We start from the raw sequence: 14,438 nt of genomic DNA, 5'->3' as shown, positions 1-14,438 counted from the left end.
AAATCTACAAGGAAATGTTTTTAAAAAATCCTGAATATCCTCTAATATGACACATGTGACAAATTATCTGTAAGCACTTTTCACTTTCTATTTTATCTATCACTCCTTGAAAAAGTATGAAATTAATCACCATAAAATTGTTATTGTTCAGATAAATCACCATTTTTGTTGTCTTATATTTTGTTTTGTTACAGAGCTATCAATAGAAAAATCAGACCCATTCTGCCACACCCATATCTCCCACAACCTCTCCGTTATGTTTAATTGTATATATTACATTTAACCAATAGAAAGTCAACGTTTTAGTCTATCAATTTATTGTATTTATTGTGATCTGAACAGATAACAGTCAATTTCATTCAGAGTACAAGCAACATTCTAGTGAGAATTGTAACAACTACCTTGAATGAATTTTAACAGCTCCTGTCACATAGTTAGAACAACAGGAAAACTGTCTACTTTTTGCATCTTTGACTGTTATCTTGTGAATTATTTAATTAAATAAAAAGTATTTACTGCAATACTACCATTAATATAAAACAGTAGACTTGTGTGTCCTTGACAATCAACAGAAAGGAAAAGAATACTGGGTCAGTACTTTACTTCTTGTGTTTCAATGTTTATTTTATTCATTAGTTACTATTACAGAAGTAAATAAAATGTAAAAATAGGGTCTATTTTAGGTTAGTAAAGATTACATAAGGTAAAATAAGTAATAATAACATGAAAATGCTTTACAACACACACATGTGAGCAGCACATAAGTAATGTAATCTAATAGTGAAACTTCAAGTACATGTGCTCCAAGTCACAACTTGTAATGGCATGGATAGTAGTTAGGACATGGTTCAAAGGGCAAACAAAAGGGGCAATAAAACAATAAAATTTAAAGCTACTTAGGATAAAACAAACAATTTCATATTACAACTTGAAGTCATTTTAAAAACAGTGGGTAATATAGATTTTTTTCCTTTTTTGTTTTGGTGGTTACAAGGTTGGTCATATTGATCAATACTGTATAGAGACAGGGTAGAAATAATAACAGATAAAATAATTTCACTGAAAACAAATGTTAATATAGTGACACAATGTGCCAAAGAGAAATTCATCAGTTTGTTTGTATAAATTCCTGATTCTGATGTAGAACACATGAAGAAATGCAGCCAGTCAACATCACCCAGCACCAGCTCTTACACTACTCTTTACCAATAAATAGTGGAATTAATCATTACATTATAATTCTCTCACAACAAGCATATTGAGTGATAAGATTCGATTGCAAGTTTAGTGCCCTGTGCCTCTTTACTTTCAGTTGATACCTAGGCATGTCAGCACTTTAGATAAAAGTCTCATGGTCAAAGCAAATAGTGAAGTACACAACATAACCCTCACTACAGTTACAATTTATCTAACACTCAAATTAATCAACAGATTCAAAGTTAAGCCTCTCATTGAAACCAGATAAAGTATTTCTGATCCTTCAATAAAACTATAAATGAGTTATATTGAAATTCCACTCTTGGTGACCTTCACAAATTAGTGACAAGTGTTCTTATGAGCAGTACAACAATGTTTAAAAGGTACCCATATTCATGAATAACATGCTGCACAAACATACAGGCAGTACCTCACCAAGTGTGACTACACTAAACAAGTTACTGTGGATACAGGTGGTATCTCATCAAGTGTGAACAAGTTACAGTGGATACAGGTGGTAGCTCACCAAGTGAGACTACACTAAACAAGTTACTGTGGATACAGGTGGTACCTCACCAAGTGTGGCTACACTAAACAAGTCACTGTGGATACAGGTGGTACCTCACCAAGTGTGGCTACACTAAACAAGTCACTGTGGATACAGGTGGTACCTCACCAAGTGAGACTACACTAAACAAGTTACTGTGGATACAGGTGGTACCTCACCAAGTGAGACTACACTAAACAAGTTACTGTGGATACAGCTGGTATCTCATCAAGTGTGAACAAGTTACAGTGGATACAGGTGGTATCTCATCAAGTGTGAACAAGTTACAGTGGATACAGGTGGTATCTCACCAAGTGTGAACAAGTTACAGTGGATACAGGTGGTATCTCACCAAGTGTGAACAAGTTACAGTGGATACAGGTGGTATCTCACCAAGTGTGAACAAGTTACAGTGGATACAGGTGGTATCTCACCAAGTGTGGCTACACTAAACAAGTTACTGTGGATACAGCTGGTATCTCATCAAGTGTGAACAAGTTACAGTGGATACAAGTGGTATCTCATCAAGTGTGAACAAGTTACAGTGGATACAGGTGGTAGCTCACCAAGTGAGACTACACTAAACAAGTTACTGTGGATACAGGTGGTACCTCACCAAGTGTGGCTACACTAAACAAGTCACTGTGGATACAAGTGGTACCTCACCAAGTGTGGCTACACTAAACAAGTCACTGTGGATACAAGTGGTACCTCACCAAGTGTGGCTACACTAAACAAGTCACTGTGGATACAGTTGGTACCTCACCAAGTGAGACTACACTAAACAAGTTACTGTGGATACAGGTGGTACCTCACCAAGTGAGACTACACTAAACAATTTACTGTGGATACAGCTGGTATCTCATCAAGTGTGAACAAGTTACAGTGGATACAGGTGGTATCTCACCAAGTGTGGCTACACTAAACAAGTTACTGTGGATACAGGTGGTATCTCACCAAGTGTGGCTACACTAAACAAGTTACTGTGGATACAGGTGGTATCTCATCAAGTGTGAACAAGTTACTGTGGATACAGCTGGTATCTCATCAAGTGTGAACAAGTTACAGTGGATACAGGTGGTATCTCACCAAGTGTGGCTACACTAAACAAGTTACTGTGGATACAGCTGGTATCTCATCAAGTGTGAACAAGTTACTGTGGATACAGCTGGTATCTCATCAAGTGTGAACAAGTTACAGTGGATACAGCTGGTATCTCATCAAGTGTGAACAAGTTACTGTGGATACAGCTGGTATCTCATCAAGTGTGAACAAGTTACTGTGGATACAGCTGGTATCTCATCAAGTGTGAACAAGTTACTGTGGATACAGCTGGTATCTCATCAAGTGTGAACAAGTTACTGTGGATACAGCTGGTATCTCATCAAGTGTGAACAAGTTACTGTGGATACAGCTGGTATCTCATCAAGTGTGAACAAGTTACAGTGGATACAGGTGGTACCTCATCAAGTGTGAACAAGTTACAGTGGATACAGGTGGTACCTCATCAAGTGTGAACAAGTTACAGTGGATACAGGTGGTACCTCATCAAGTGTGAACAAGTTACAGTGGATACAGGTGGTACCTCATCAAGTGTGAACAAGTTACAGTGGATAAAGGTGGTACCTCATCAAGTGTGAACAAGTTACAGTGGATACAGGTGGTATCTCATCAAGTGTGAACAAGTTACAGTGGATACAGGTGGTATCTCACCAAGTGTGAACAAGTTACAGTGGATACAGGTGGTATCTCACCAAGTGTGAACAAGTTACAGTGGATACAGGTGGTATCTCACCAAGTGTGAACAAGTTACAGTGGATACAGGTGGTATCTCACCAAGTGTGAACAAGTTACAGTGGATACAGGTGGTATCTCACCAAGTGTGAACAAGTTACAGTGGATACAGGTGGTATCTCACCAAGTGTGAACAAGTTACAGTGGATACAGGTGGTATCTCACCAAGTGTGACTACACTAAACAAGTTACTGTGGATACAGGCAGTAGCTCACCAAGTGTGGCTACACTAAACAAGTTACAGTGGATACAAGTGGTATCTCACCAAGTGTGGCTACACTAAACAAGTTACAGTGGATACAAGTGGTATCTCATCAAGTGTGAACAAGTTACAGTGGATACAAGTGGTATCTCATCAAGTGTGAACAAGTTACAGTGGATACAGGTGGTATCTCATCAAGTGTGAACAAGTTACAGTGGATACAGGTGGTATCTCATCAAGTGTGAACAAGTTACAGTGGATACAGTTGGTACCTTGTCAAGTGAGACTACACTGAATAAGTCACTGTGAGCTCCTTGTAGAGATTTATAAATCAATTTTACCATCCTGTTATTTTAAAATGTTTTCCACAAGTTACTAACACCTTTGGCATATTAAAAGTTTTTAGCTGTTGTACATGTTAGTTAGTTTGAGAAGCGGGTTTATATGTTATTTTATCCATGAATTTTCCACTTTCACTCCAGTCTACATGAAATTCAAGTAAATCAGGATATTCAAAAACCTTGCACATATTCCAGAGCTACTAATGCACCATCTGGTCTGTACAAACAACGAGTTTCTCTTTTTAAATATGTTGGCTACATCATATCACAAGGTCAAGAAGTGACCAGTTATTGGTTTGTATTCCTTCACAGCTACTTCAGAAGTTTATGAAATCCATCCTTAGATGTAGCACAAAGTATAAGATTTCTTTAGATACTCTGGGGTTACATATTTTATAATGCTTGGTCTAAATGCAGTTATCACTTTATTATCTCAGAAGTTAAATGTATTTTTAATCTATTTTGTATTTCACACATTTTACAATCAGGTAAGGTTTTCAACTTTTAACATAAAACATACAGAACTCTTTCCACAATACTGTGGTTTAAATAAATTAGTTGAGTTAAATTTGTCATTAACCACATCTTACCTTCCTAGCTTCCATGTACTCACGAAACACTGCATCAGGAGTCGAGTCCCTTAACAACACAATACAGGCTAGAGCTTTAGCAACATCCTAAACATGAAGAAGTGGTGTGAATTTTCAAAACATCTAGGCTTAAATGGTTTCAAATACGACACTAATTTCCTTAATTTTAAACTTCTAGTTCATGTAACACTAGTTTGAATAGAATGAAAAATTTCTAATTTTGCTCATCTCAGGTAATAGTTTGAGATGCAGTGAAATAGCTAGTTGATTGTTTAGTTTAGGATGTAAGTAACATGAATACTTCTGTTATTCGTAGGCTGTAAGTAACATGAATACTTCTGTTATTCGTAGGCTGTAAGTAACATGAATACTTCTGTTATTCGTAGGCTGTAAGTAACATGAATACTTCTGTTATTCGTAGGCTGTAAGTAACATGAATACTTCTGTTATTCGTAGGCTGTAAGTAACATGAATACTTCTGTTATTCATAGGCTGTAAGTAACATGAATACTTCTGTTATTCGTAGGCTGTAAGTAACATGAATACTACTGTTATTCGTAGGCTGTAAGTAACATGAATACTTCTGTTATTCGTAGGCTGTAAGTAACATGAATACTTCTGTTATTCGTAGGCTGTAAGTAACATGAATACTTCTGTTATTCTTAGGCTGTAAGTAACATGAATACTTCTGTTATTCGTAGGCTGTAAGTAACATGAATACTTCTGTTATTCGTAGGCTGTAAGTAACATGAATACTTCTATTATTCTTAGAATCCATTCATCTTTTGGCAAGTCTATTATTTTGAAGTGTTCACTGTTTGGTTTTTTAATAGTCGTTGCTCAGGTGGTTGTAAATTCCAAAGTTAGTGAAAAGACTGATACATACGTGGTCCTCCACGATGGTAGCTAACATACAAGTTGTTTACCACATACAAGGACACAAATATCTGTATACTATTAGTGATTTTCTTGAGGAAAAACCTATTTCTTTATTCCTTTTGAAGATTACTCTTAGGCTAGCTTGGAAATAAGCTGACTTATGGAATGTTATTAATTTTACTTTTTAGTTTGATGCTGAGGAAACCAGTGGAAGGTAACACCAAGGTGATAAGATGTTTAAGAATACTGAAGTCAGGAATTTTGCAAAAGTAGGTTTTATTAATACATTTAAGAATACTTTTGTTGGTGAATGCTAGAGGGAATTTTAATCAAATAATTTTTTAATATTGGTAAGTTCATCATGAAAATAACCATAAAACCTGGCAAGTTTATACACTCTACGATCTAAAATAATTATTAAATCAGTTTTGTAGCAGTCAGATGTAACTGTGCTGAAATGACAGTACAGGTTGGTTTGTGGTAGTACTTGGTTTCAAGTCTGTTGTTCTTACTGAAAATGGCAGCTTAGATTCATGTTGCTCTTACATTATGAACCGGATGTTCATTTACTTTGAATTTAAGCAATCTTGAAACTTCTTATTTTGTTTATGAATACAATAACAATGTCATTAACGTGTCTTTTATAAAATAGAAGTTTAAATCTGGATAGAAATGACTGGAGCCAGTTTGTTTCATGATGAGACAAGAACAAATTAAATTGTATGGGAGCGAGTGGTGAGCCTATGGCTGAGACAAGAACAAATTAAATTGTATGGGAGCAAGGGGTGAGCCTATGGCTGCACCACTAATTTTATTGTAAATCTTATTATTAAAGACAAAGTGAGATTCTTTGATTACAATTTTAAGTACATCAATAAATTTGAGTTTAGTTAAGCCATTGACTTTAGTGTTATCAACAAATATTAAATCAGAACTTAATCTGATTATGTGATAAAGTGGAAAGTTAGTGTATAATAATTTAATAAAACTTGTGACATTTGCAGATAAATCAAATTCTATAGACTTGACAAAATCAGAGAAGTCAACAGACTCTAACAGTAAAGTTGTTCTTAGTAAACAGAAGAAAAACTTGTTTACAAATACAGCTAGTTTATAACTGTGTGATCCTGTTAGGTACAGCAGGTCTGATGGGTACAGCTACTTTTAGTAGTTTAGACAGACCATACATAATACCACTGTGTGATTCAACAGGTCTAACCTGTTGGTAAAATATTGTATTCTCTTCCTTTAGTTTTAATAAGAGTCTTTGAAGTTTATTTTCTCTCTCTCTCTCTCTTTCTATTGGGTGAGATCTTTACCTATAACTTTAAACTTGTTGGTTTTTTTGTTTTGAATTTTCCACAAAGCTACATAAGGGCTATTTGCACTAACCGTTCTTAATTTAGCAGTGTAACACTAGAGGGAAGGCAGCTGGTCATCATCATCCACCACCAACTCTTGGGCTACTCTTTTTACCAACAAATAGTGGGATTTACTGTCACATTATAACTCCCCCACAGCTGAATGAGCAAGCATGCTTGATGTGACAGGGATTTGAACCTGCAATCCTTGGATTACAAGTCAAGCACTTTAACCACCTGGCCATGCCAGTTCCCGTAAACTTGCTAGAGTCAGCTACGATGATATAAACTTTATCAAGGAAATTTGTTGAGAGTTTTACTTCAAACTTCAACAAATGAATTATTGATGGATAAAAAAAATCATAACATTTATTTAAATGTTGTTAGGGTAAACTGAAATATTGTGTGTCAACAATGATTATCCATGTCACAAAATTTGTTTATATTGTACTAGGCCTAACAATACATAAACTTCACTTACTAACAGAATCTGATTATATTCTAATTTAAAAAGCACTATTTATAAGGATGACCATACCCGTATTTCATAATGCTACTAATACATTCCTCTATCTTGAACTAATAAAGGATTCAACTACATCTAGGAGAGAAAATTTGAAATCTTAGAAACAAAGCACTTACCTCTTCAGGAATATCTTGTGATGTCAGCACATTTTGACAGACCTAGAAATGGCAAAGAGTTTCTTAGAATGTTGTTAACACATATCCTGTGCGAGTGTAGTAAATACATATGTGGTATCTGTGACAACAGATTTTTAAGAAAAACTTCCACATTCTGAACTCAACCGTATGAAAAACACAACAGTCAAAAGCGTATTCCTTTTAATTACTTCTTATCTGACCTTATTTCATTACAAAGAAATTGTGATTACTAAAAAATATATCGAGATTATTGTAGCTAGTTTATATAACCCCATAATTATGCAATATAAATAATATCAATTTCTATAATTACTTTTGTCCCACAACCCAAATTTTTCTTTTCAGAAGTTAAATATTTACCTGAAGTATGGATGTTTGAAAAGGACTGATCACAGCCCACTGTTGATTAATGACTGGAAACAGTTTAACAACAGTTGCAGCAGATATCTTGTTGTTAGGCATCAGAACCAAGGAGGTGTGAGTGTGTCTTGCCAACAGAAACACCGAGCTGCATTAAGACACTCATTCCTTTCCAACATCTCCCACATCTACAAAGAAAATCTATTGTTTACATTAAAATATGGTTCAACGCAGCTACTGGCGTTAATCTTGGTCTAACACTGCTACACGTTAATTTAAAACTGTTTTCTATTGAAAAATAAGAGTTAGGGTTCTGATTGAAGTGTTTAAGATTGCTGAGAAAGTTGATAGATCTGGTGCATCATATTTTTGTATATTTAACTGTCGGGATAGTGAAACTAAGTTCTGGCAAGGTAAAAGCAGTCTTCACCTGAGATAGTTTTATTTTTACTAACAGCTGTCAGATGTCGTAGAGGCAGTAAATTTAAATATGTTCAAGATAAAGTTTAATAAGTATATGAATGATACAGGCAGGCTTTAATGGTTTTTATAGTTTACAGAATGGAACAACCAAAATAGACCCATAGGTCCCATGTTGTTGCAAAATGTTAAGAATTGTATATTAAGTTCAAACTGTTACCCTGAAAAACATTTAAATATGAATATGAACAATATTTACCAAAATATCATATTTTCTGACAATCAATTAATACTGATTTTTTTTTGTTTTACTTTATTAACACTAAGAATTATAATGTTACATCTTCATTTATTTACATTATCAAGGGCTCTTTAACACCAGAATTTATGTTTCTAAACTGTCTTATTAATTTATAATTCCATCATTTTACCTTAATTGGTGCCTGGGATAGAAGATTAACTTGTGCAACAAGGCTATACAGAATTTCTTTCTCCAGCTTCCTGAAAACAAAAGATTAAAATATTGGTCACATAACAATCTCTAAATATTACAATCCCATAACAATTGTTTTCATTAGTTTTAACCTCTAATGGAGACCTCCCCCCTGGTTTACTGAGTGAAACAAACTCAAATCATAAGTTCTTAACCTCTAATGGAGACTCCTCCCCCTGGTTTTCTGAGTGAAACAAACTCAAATCTTGGAGTAACTATTGCAATAAAATGAAATAACTAAAACTGGAAACTTTAACACAACTTCTACAAACTAACATCAAATAACTAAAGCTGGAAACTTTAACACAACTTCTACAAACTAACAAAAATAACTAAAGCTGGAAACTTTAACACAACTTCTACAAACTAACAAAAATAACTAAAGCTGGAAACTTTAACACAACTTCTACAAACTAACATAAATAACTAAAGCTGGAAACTTTAACACAACTTCTACAAACTAACATAAATAACTAAAGCTGGAAACTTTAACACAACTTCTACAAACTAACATAAATAACTAAAGCTGGAAACTTTAACACAACTACAAACTAACATAAATAACTAAAGCTGGAAACTTTAACACAACTTCTACAAACTAACAAAATAACTAAAGCTGGAAACTTTAACACAACTTCTACAAACTAACAAAAATAACTAAAGCTGGAAACTTTAACACAACTTCTACAAACTAACATGTTTATTGTAACAAACTAACTAAGAATTATTTTATTCATAATGACCAGAATACATCTTGCACATCTGTAAAATTAAGAATGTAACCAATTAATTAAAACGTTTTTAAAAATATTAATTAATTGCCACAACTTCCAAAGAAAAATACAGAATAACAAATGCAGTTTCCTACTGACCTTGGACTTTCACTTGTATCTGGTTTAGGTTGGACGTTCCAGCGTTCTAATCTTTTACAGATAGTCTCCATTGCCAGGATGTGTTCAGTTACCTAATGCAGAAGAAAACAAGTTTAAATTAACTTGGAAATGTACTTTATATTTACATATTGTATATCAATGTTGAAAATCACAGATTAACAGTTTCCTCTCATTCTACATTTACGATAGAATAATTAAAACACTTGGTTCTTTCATAACCAGAATAAAAACTGTCACCATCTTATCTTGCCAGTTCTAAAACTTTTTATCTTCCTAACAACTAGTTGAATGAAGAAATCTCCAGTGTGAAATTTAGGACAACAAATATGTTGATGTTCTGAGCCAAGTGTCTGTTAAGACATTTCAACTTCTCCACCCCATGTTGTATCTAATTTGTCACACTCAAGTGTTATTAAAACCAACTTGCTGGAGAAACTAAAATATTAAATTTAAGTACAAGACACTGAGTAGTGTACCAGTGACAGTGTTTAAAGTGGAAATGTTATCAGGAACTTTATAGTTTAATAAGTATAGAATCTGTTTCAAATAGGATGAACTGAGAGCTTCCTGGTTTATGCCCCAAGCAGAACAGGATGTTTTCATCTATAGCGATATGATAAATATGCTGTTAGTCTTAAAAAAAAAAAAGTCTTTTGAAAAATCATTAAATTCCAAAATGCTAGCAATTTACCTGTTGTTGTAATGTGCATCTAGTGGTAATAGATCAGAATTACCTGTGGGTTTGAACAGAGCTATGTGGAAACTGGCACAAAGTAATGTTGACTTGAATGTTAAGAATGGAGGTGTAAACACTTGAAATCGAAACTGAATCACTTATTTTCTTCCAGTAGGTTATTAACTTGTGGAATATCATTGTGTTAGCTCATATAAGCACATTGATGATGTTAAAAATAACTTTGTGAATAGTTTATGTTTCATTTCTTCCTCAGAGTTTGAGATAATGACCCTGGGCTCAAATGCTTTTCTACATCTTTGTTTGTTTCAAGGTTTTAAAAAGCTAATATTTTTTCTATCCATTCATATTGATTGTTGGATAGCCTATCATTTACCAGGGAAGAGAAACGCTGGTAATAATCAAGAAACAAAAGTGTGTTAAACATACCTTAAGGATATTTTCCAAGGTGCGACTATGCCTGTTAGACATTTAAAACCTGATAATGTGTAGTTAAAGACCAGGATATTAAAATAATTTCAAAATGTAGAAAGAGGAAAACATACCTTCTCTGAATTTACTTTCATCTCTGTTATTTTATCAGCCGCTTCCATCAGATCACGGTATCTTTCTCTGTTCGTGACAGATAATAAGTTTGCTTACAATAAAACTGTACAAAAATGACAATACTGTTTAACAGTAAAAGACAAGACTGTTTAATAACATGTTCTGACATTTAAAGTATAAATAAGTTTTTATTATCCTAAATAACTGTTACAATTTCACTTTATTTGTAACAAGTCAGTCAAGTGAAAACAGAAACATATATGCTTTCATTAGGTCTTAGTTTGTGTCCTCATATTTTTTATGTTAGATGCAAGTTGCTAACATTATACTGAATCTTATAACCAAATCCCAAATTCAGTTTGTTTTTAACATTGCCATAAACTATAAAACAAATAAGATTCATGGCACTTGATGCCAATACGTGAATATGTTCTCCAATCATAACACAAAGATTATTTAATATTATTATACATAATTATTCCATTTACTAAAATTCTCCTAAAAAAAAACAAATATTACCTTTCAGTATACAGAAAAGGAAACATGTTTGTTTGTTGACACAAGTAATATTGTTAAAATTTAGGAACTTAGAACAATAATGGATAATATGGTAAAATCAGAATATGGACAATATACGAATTGGCTCTCTGCCTTACTATAAGGCCTGTTATTAATATTTAAAGTTCTTACGATAACATTAATATTGATACGTTACCCCACCATCTGCCGCAAGTCTTCTTTCTTCCTTTCAATATCATTTCTTTGAAAACAAATCAAATTTTTATAACACTTCATCTAAATTACAACACAAACAACTTATTGTGACATACTATTCACAGAAGTTGTTACATATAAAATATAACTTTAAACATTTCAAACCTTCATACCATAAAACCCATGATTTAACCAATACTTCTATATTTATTAGTCTCATAACTTAATGTTCAACTGCTCAAGATTTTCAGTAGCAACTAAACTTTAAATATAAATTATTAACAAAGGATGACACTCTTTCCAGTTTTTGATGAATGTGATAACACTGTTACTAATCTCTGTCAGATAAATTTAAATGCTAAATTCATGATGGAAATAAAAGTTGATGACAAACTGCCATTTTTATACATTCTTGTTAAAAAGATTAACAGAGGCTTCTAAACATGTAGATTTCATAACAACTGGACTTTACTTGGAATTCCCTTCATTACCAAGGACAAAAAGGTATATAGAACACTTTTGTTCCTACAAATAAAATCACAAGTCCCAACTTTCATTGTTTATAAATGAAATTACCAACTTTAGGTTTCAGGTTTGTGTACAAAATTTCCATCAAACTGTTGTTAATCAAAGAATTATTTCCTTTAAAAATGTGTTTTACCATTATTCCCAAACTTTTCTCATGTTATTGAAAACAACTGGTTAAAAAATATTAAATTGACATTAAATTAAAAATCTATAACTGGAAAAAATCTACATCAAGAGCTATTTAAAATATGGATGGTGAATAGCTAAGGAAATAGGTATGCAAATAATGTTCAAATTTTAGAAGCACTTATATTGGCGAGTCCAACAGACATCTTTCTAGTCCTTCTCTGGAATATTTCAAATTTCCATCCTAATATTTATTAATACAACCAGTAATAATCAATCTTTTGTTTTTTTTTGGGTACAAATCCTCAGCAGAGGTGATATTGATAAATGAAAAATAAAAAAGGCCCTAATAATACAAACATAAAAACCCTTTTCTTAATAAATATGTTTTAATCCCCCTTTTTATTTGTATACAAAACAAATTTCCATGTTTAGGCTTAGCTCTTCAAGCCTTGTTTTATATTTACAAATTTGACAGTTAATTGATTAACACTTTATAATTCTCCTAGTTTAAACTAATTTTGTTAGCCTATGTTTTTATACATGACATGATTAGGCTTAGCTCTTCAAGCCTTGTTTTTATATTTACAAATTTGACAGTTAATTGATAAACACTTTATAATTCTCCTAGTTTAAACTAATTTTGTTAGCCTATGTTTTTATACATGACATGATTAGGCTTAGCTCTTTAAGCCTTGTTTTTATATTTACAAATTTGACAGTTAATTGATAAACACTTTATAATTCTCCTAGTTTAAACTAATTTTGTTAGCCTATGTTTTTATACATGACATGTTTAGGCTTAGCTCTTCAAGCCTTGTTTTTATATTTACAAATTTGACAGTTAATTGATTAATACTTTATAATTATCCTAGTTTAAACTAATTTTGTTAGCCTCCATTTTATACATGACATGAAGATGCCAAGTAAATCTGGTGAAATGTTGTGACAAAAATAAGCAAGTTTTATTTTGAAAACTGATAAAACTTCATCTTAAATTAGTTCTTTCTAATATCTAAATAATACTTAAATACTCTTCCAAAAAGCTTTTATCCAGGTTTTAATCTAGTTAGAGTCTGTTACCTTATTTTTTTCTCAATATCCTGTATCTCCTTTATAGTGTGTTGTTCGAAAAGTGTATCGGTTTCCATCTTGGCCAGTTTCATACCTCAAAAATAATTATTTTAATAAACTATATTAACAAATGTCCATAACTTTGATAAAGTGTTTTTAATATAATATTACATTTCAATCCATCCTATAGCCTATTTTTTGTGTTGTTATTAAAGTCAGACATTTTGGTGTATCACTTATTACCACTGATTACAAAATATTTACGGCTCTATTTAACTACAGGTACAACAAATACAACTTTGAGTTCTATCTGCAAAAAACACCAAACACTCCTATAGATAGGTTACAGCTCCACTGTATAGGTCACTGGTTAGGCTGCATTTATAGTATTATGTTTAGTCCAGGGCTCCATACCTTGGGAAAGACATTAAAGGTTTAGAGAACAATTAATACGATAGTGGGATGGAAAGTTGCTATACAAAAACATATCAAGATTTCTGGAACTGGTTTTTATTCACAAAAGTGTTAGAGAGGATCCAACTGAGTATTTTACAGTTCAGAGAACTGACAGTGATGAATGCACCCTCATACTTACTGATGATAATGGTAGGACTAAGAGAGACAAGCATAAATTTGGTATGGTGGGAGCCATCTTCAGATAAAACAGTTTTATTTTTCTAACACGGTGGTGATAAAGAGAATGTAATTTAAGGAAAGTGTTGATAAATATTTGAATAATAAGTTGTTTTTTTTTAAGTTTAATTTAAGTAAGTGGATGGAACAATTTCATGTTAACTGTCAATGGTTGAATATTCTAAGTTAACATAGCACCCATCTATTATTTTTAACAAACACCACTGATACAAACTTACATATATTTTACATTAAAGACAGAACTAATGTTCTGAAATACAAGTCATAAAAGATCAGAATACTTGTGCATACAAAAGACAGTTCAACAATCTTTAAGATGAATGTTACATAAAACATTCCATACTAATGACTTTTCTTACATG

The 14,438-nt window shown here is 32.7% G+C and overlaps 1 protein-coding gene across 14 annotated transcripts in view; it reads right to left on the bottom strand.

The window, feature by feature from the left end:
- The window catches only part of LOC143241879 (conserved oligomeric Golgi complex subunit 1-like), a 53,444-nt gene that overhangs the window by 37,015 nt on the left and 1,991 nt on the right, over window positions 1-14,438 (bottom strand). For all 14 annotated transcript variants that reach the window (XM_076485172.1, XM_076485170.1, XM_076485181.1 and 11 more), the window contains exons 2-9: window positions 13,432-13,516; window positions 11,696-11,740; window positions 10,980-11,046; window positions 9,720-9,811; window positions 8,786-8,855; window positions 7,935-8,122; window positions 7,554-7,595; window positions 4,672-4,758 (exon numbers count right to left, since the gene is read on the bottom strand). In XM_076485172.1, the coding sequence (XP_076341287.1) occupies window positions 4,672-4,758; window positions 7,554-7,595; window positions 7,935-8,036 (231 nt within the window). In that variant the 5' untranslated portion in view covers window positions 8,037-8,122; window positions 8,786-8,855; window positions 9,720-9,811; ... (1 more) ...; window positions 11,696-11,740; window positions 13,432-13,516. The remainder of the gene's footprint in view (window positions 1-4,671; window positions 4,759-7,553; window positions 7,596-7,934; window positions 8,123-8,785; window positions 8,856-9,719; window positions 9,812-10,979; window positions 11,047-11,695; window positions 11,741-13,431; window positions 13,517-14,438) is intronic.

This window comes from Tachypleus tridentatus, unplaced genomic scaffold, assembly GCF_004210375.1.
Source record: "Tachypleus tridentatus isolate NWPU-2018 unplaced genomic scaffold, ASM421037v1 Hic_cluster_1, whole genome shotgun sequence".
Taxonomy (NCBI): domain Eukaryota; kingdom Metazoa; phylum Arthropoda; class Merostomata; order Xiphosura; family Limulidae; genus Tachypleus; species Tachypleus tridentatus.
The sequence above is the reverse complement of the archived record's forward strand: the minus strand, read 5'-3'. Positions and strand labels throughout refer to the sequence as shown.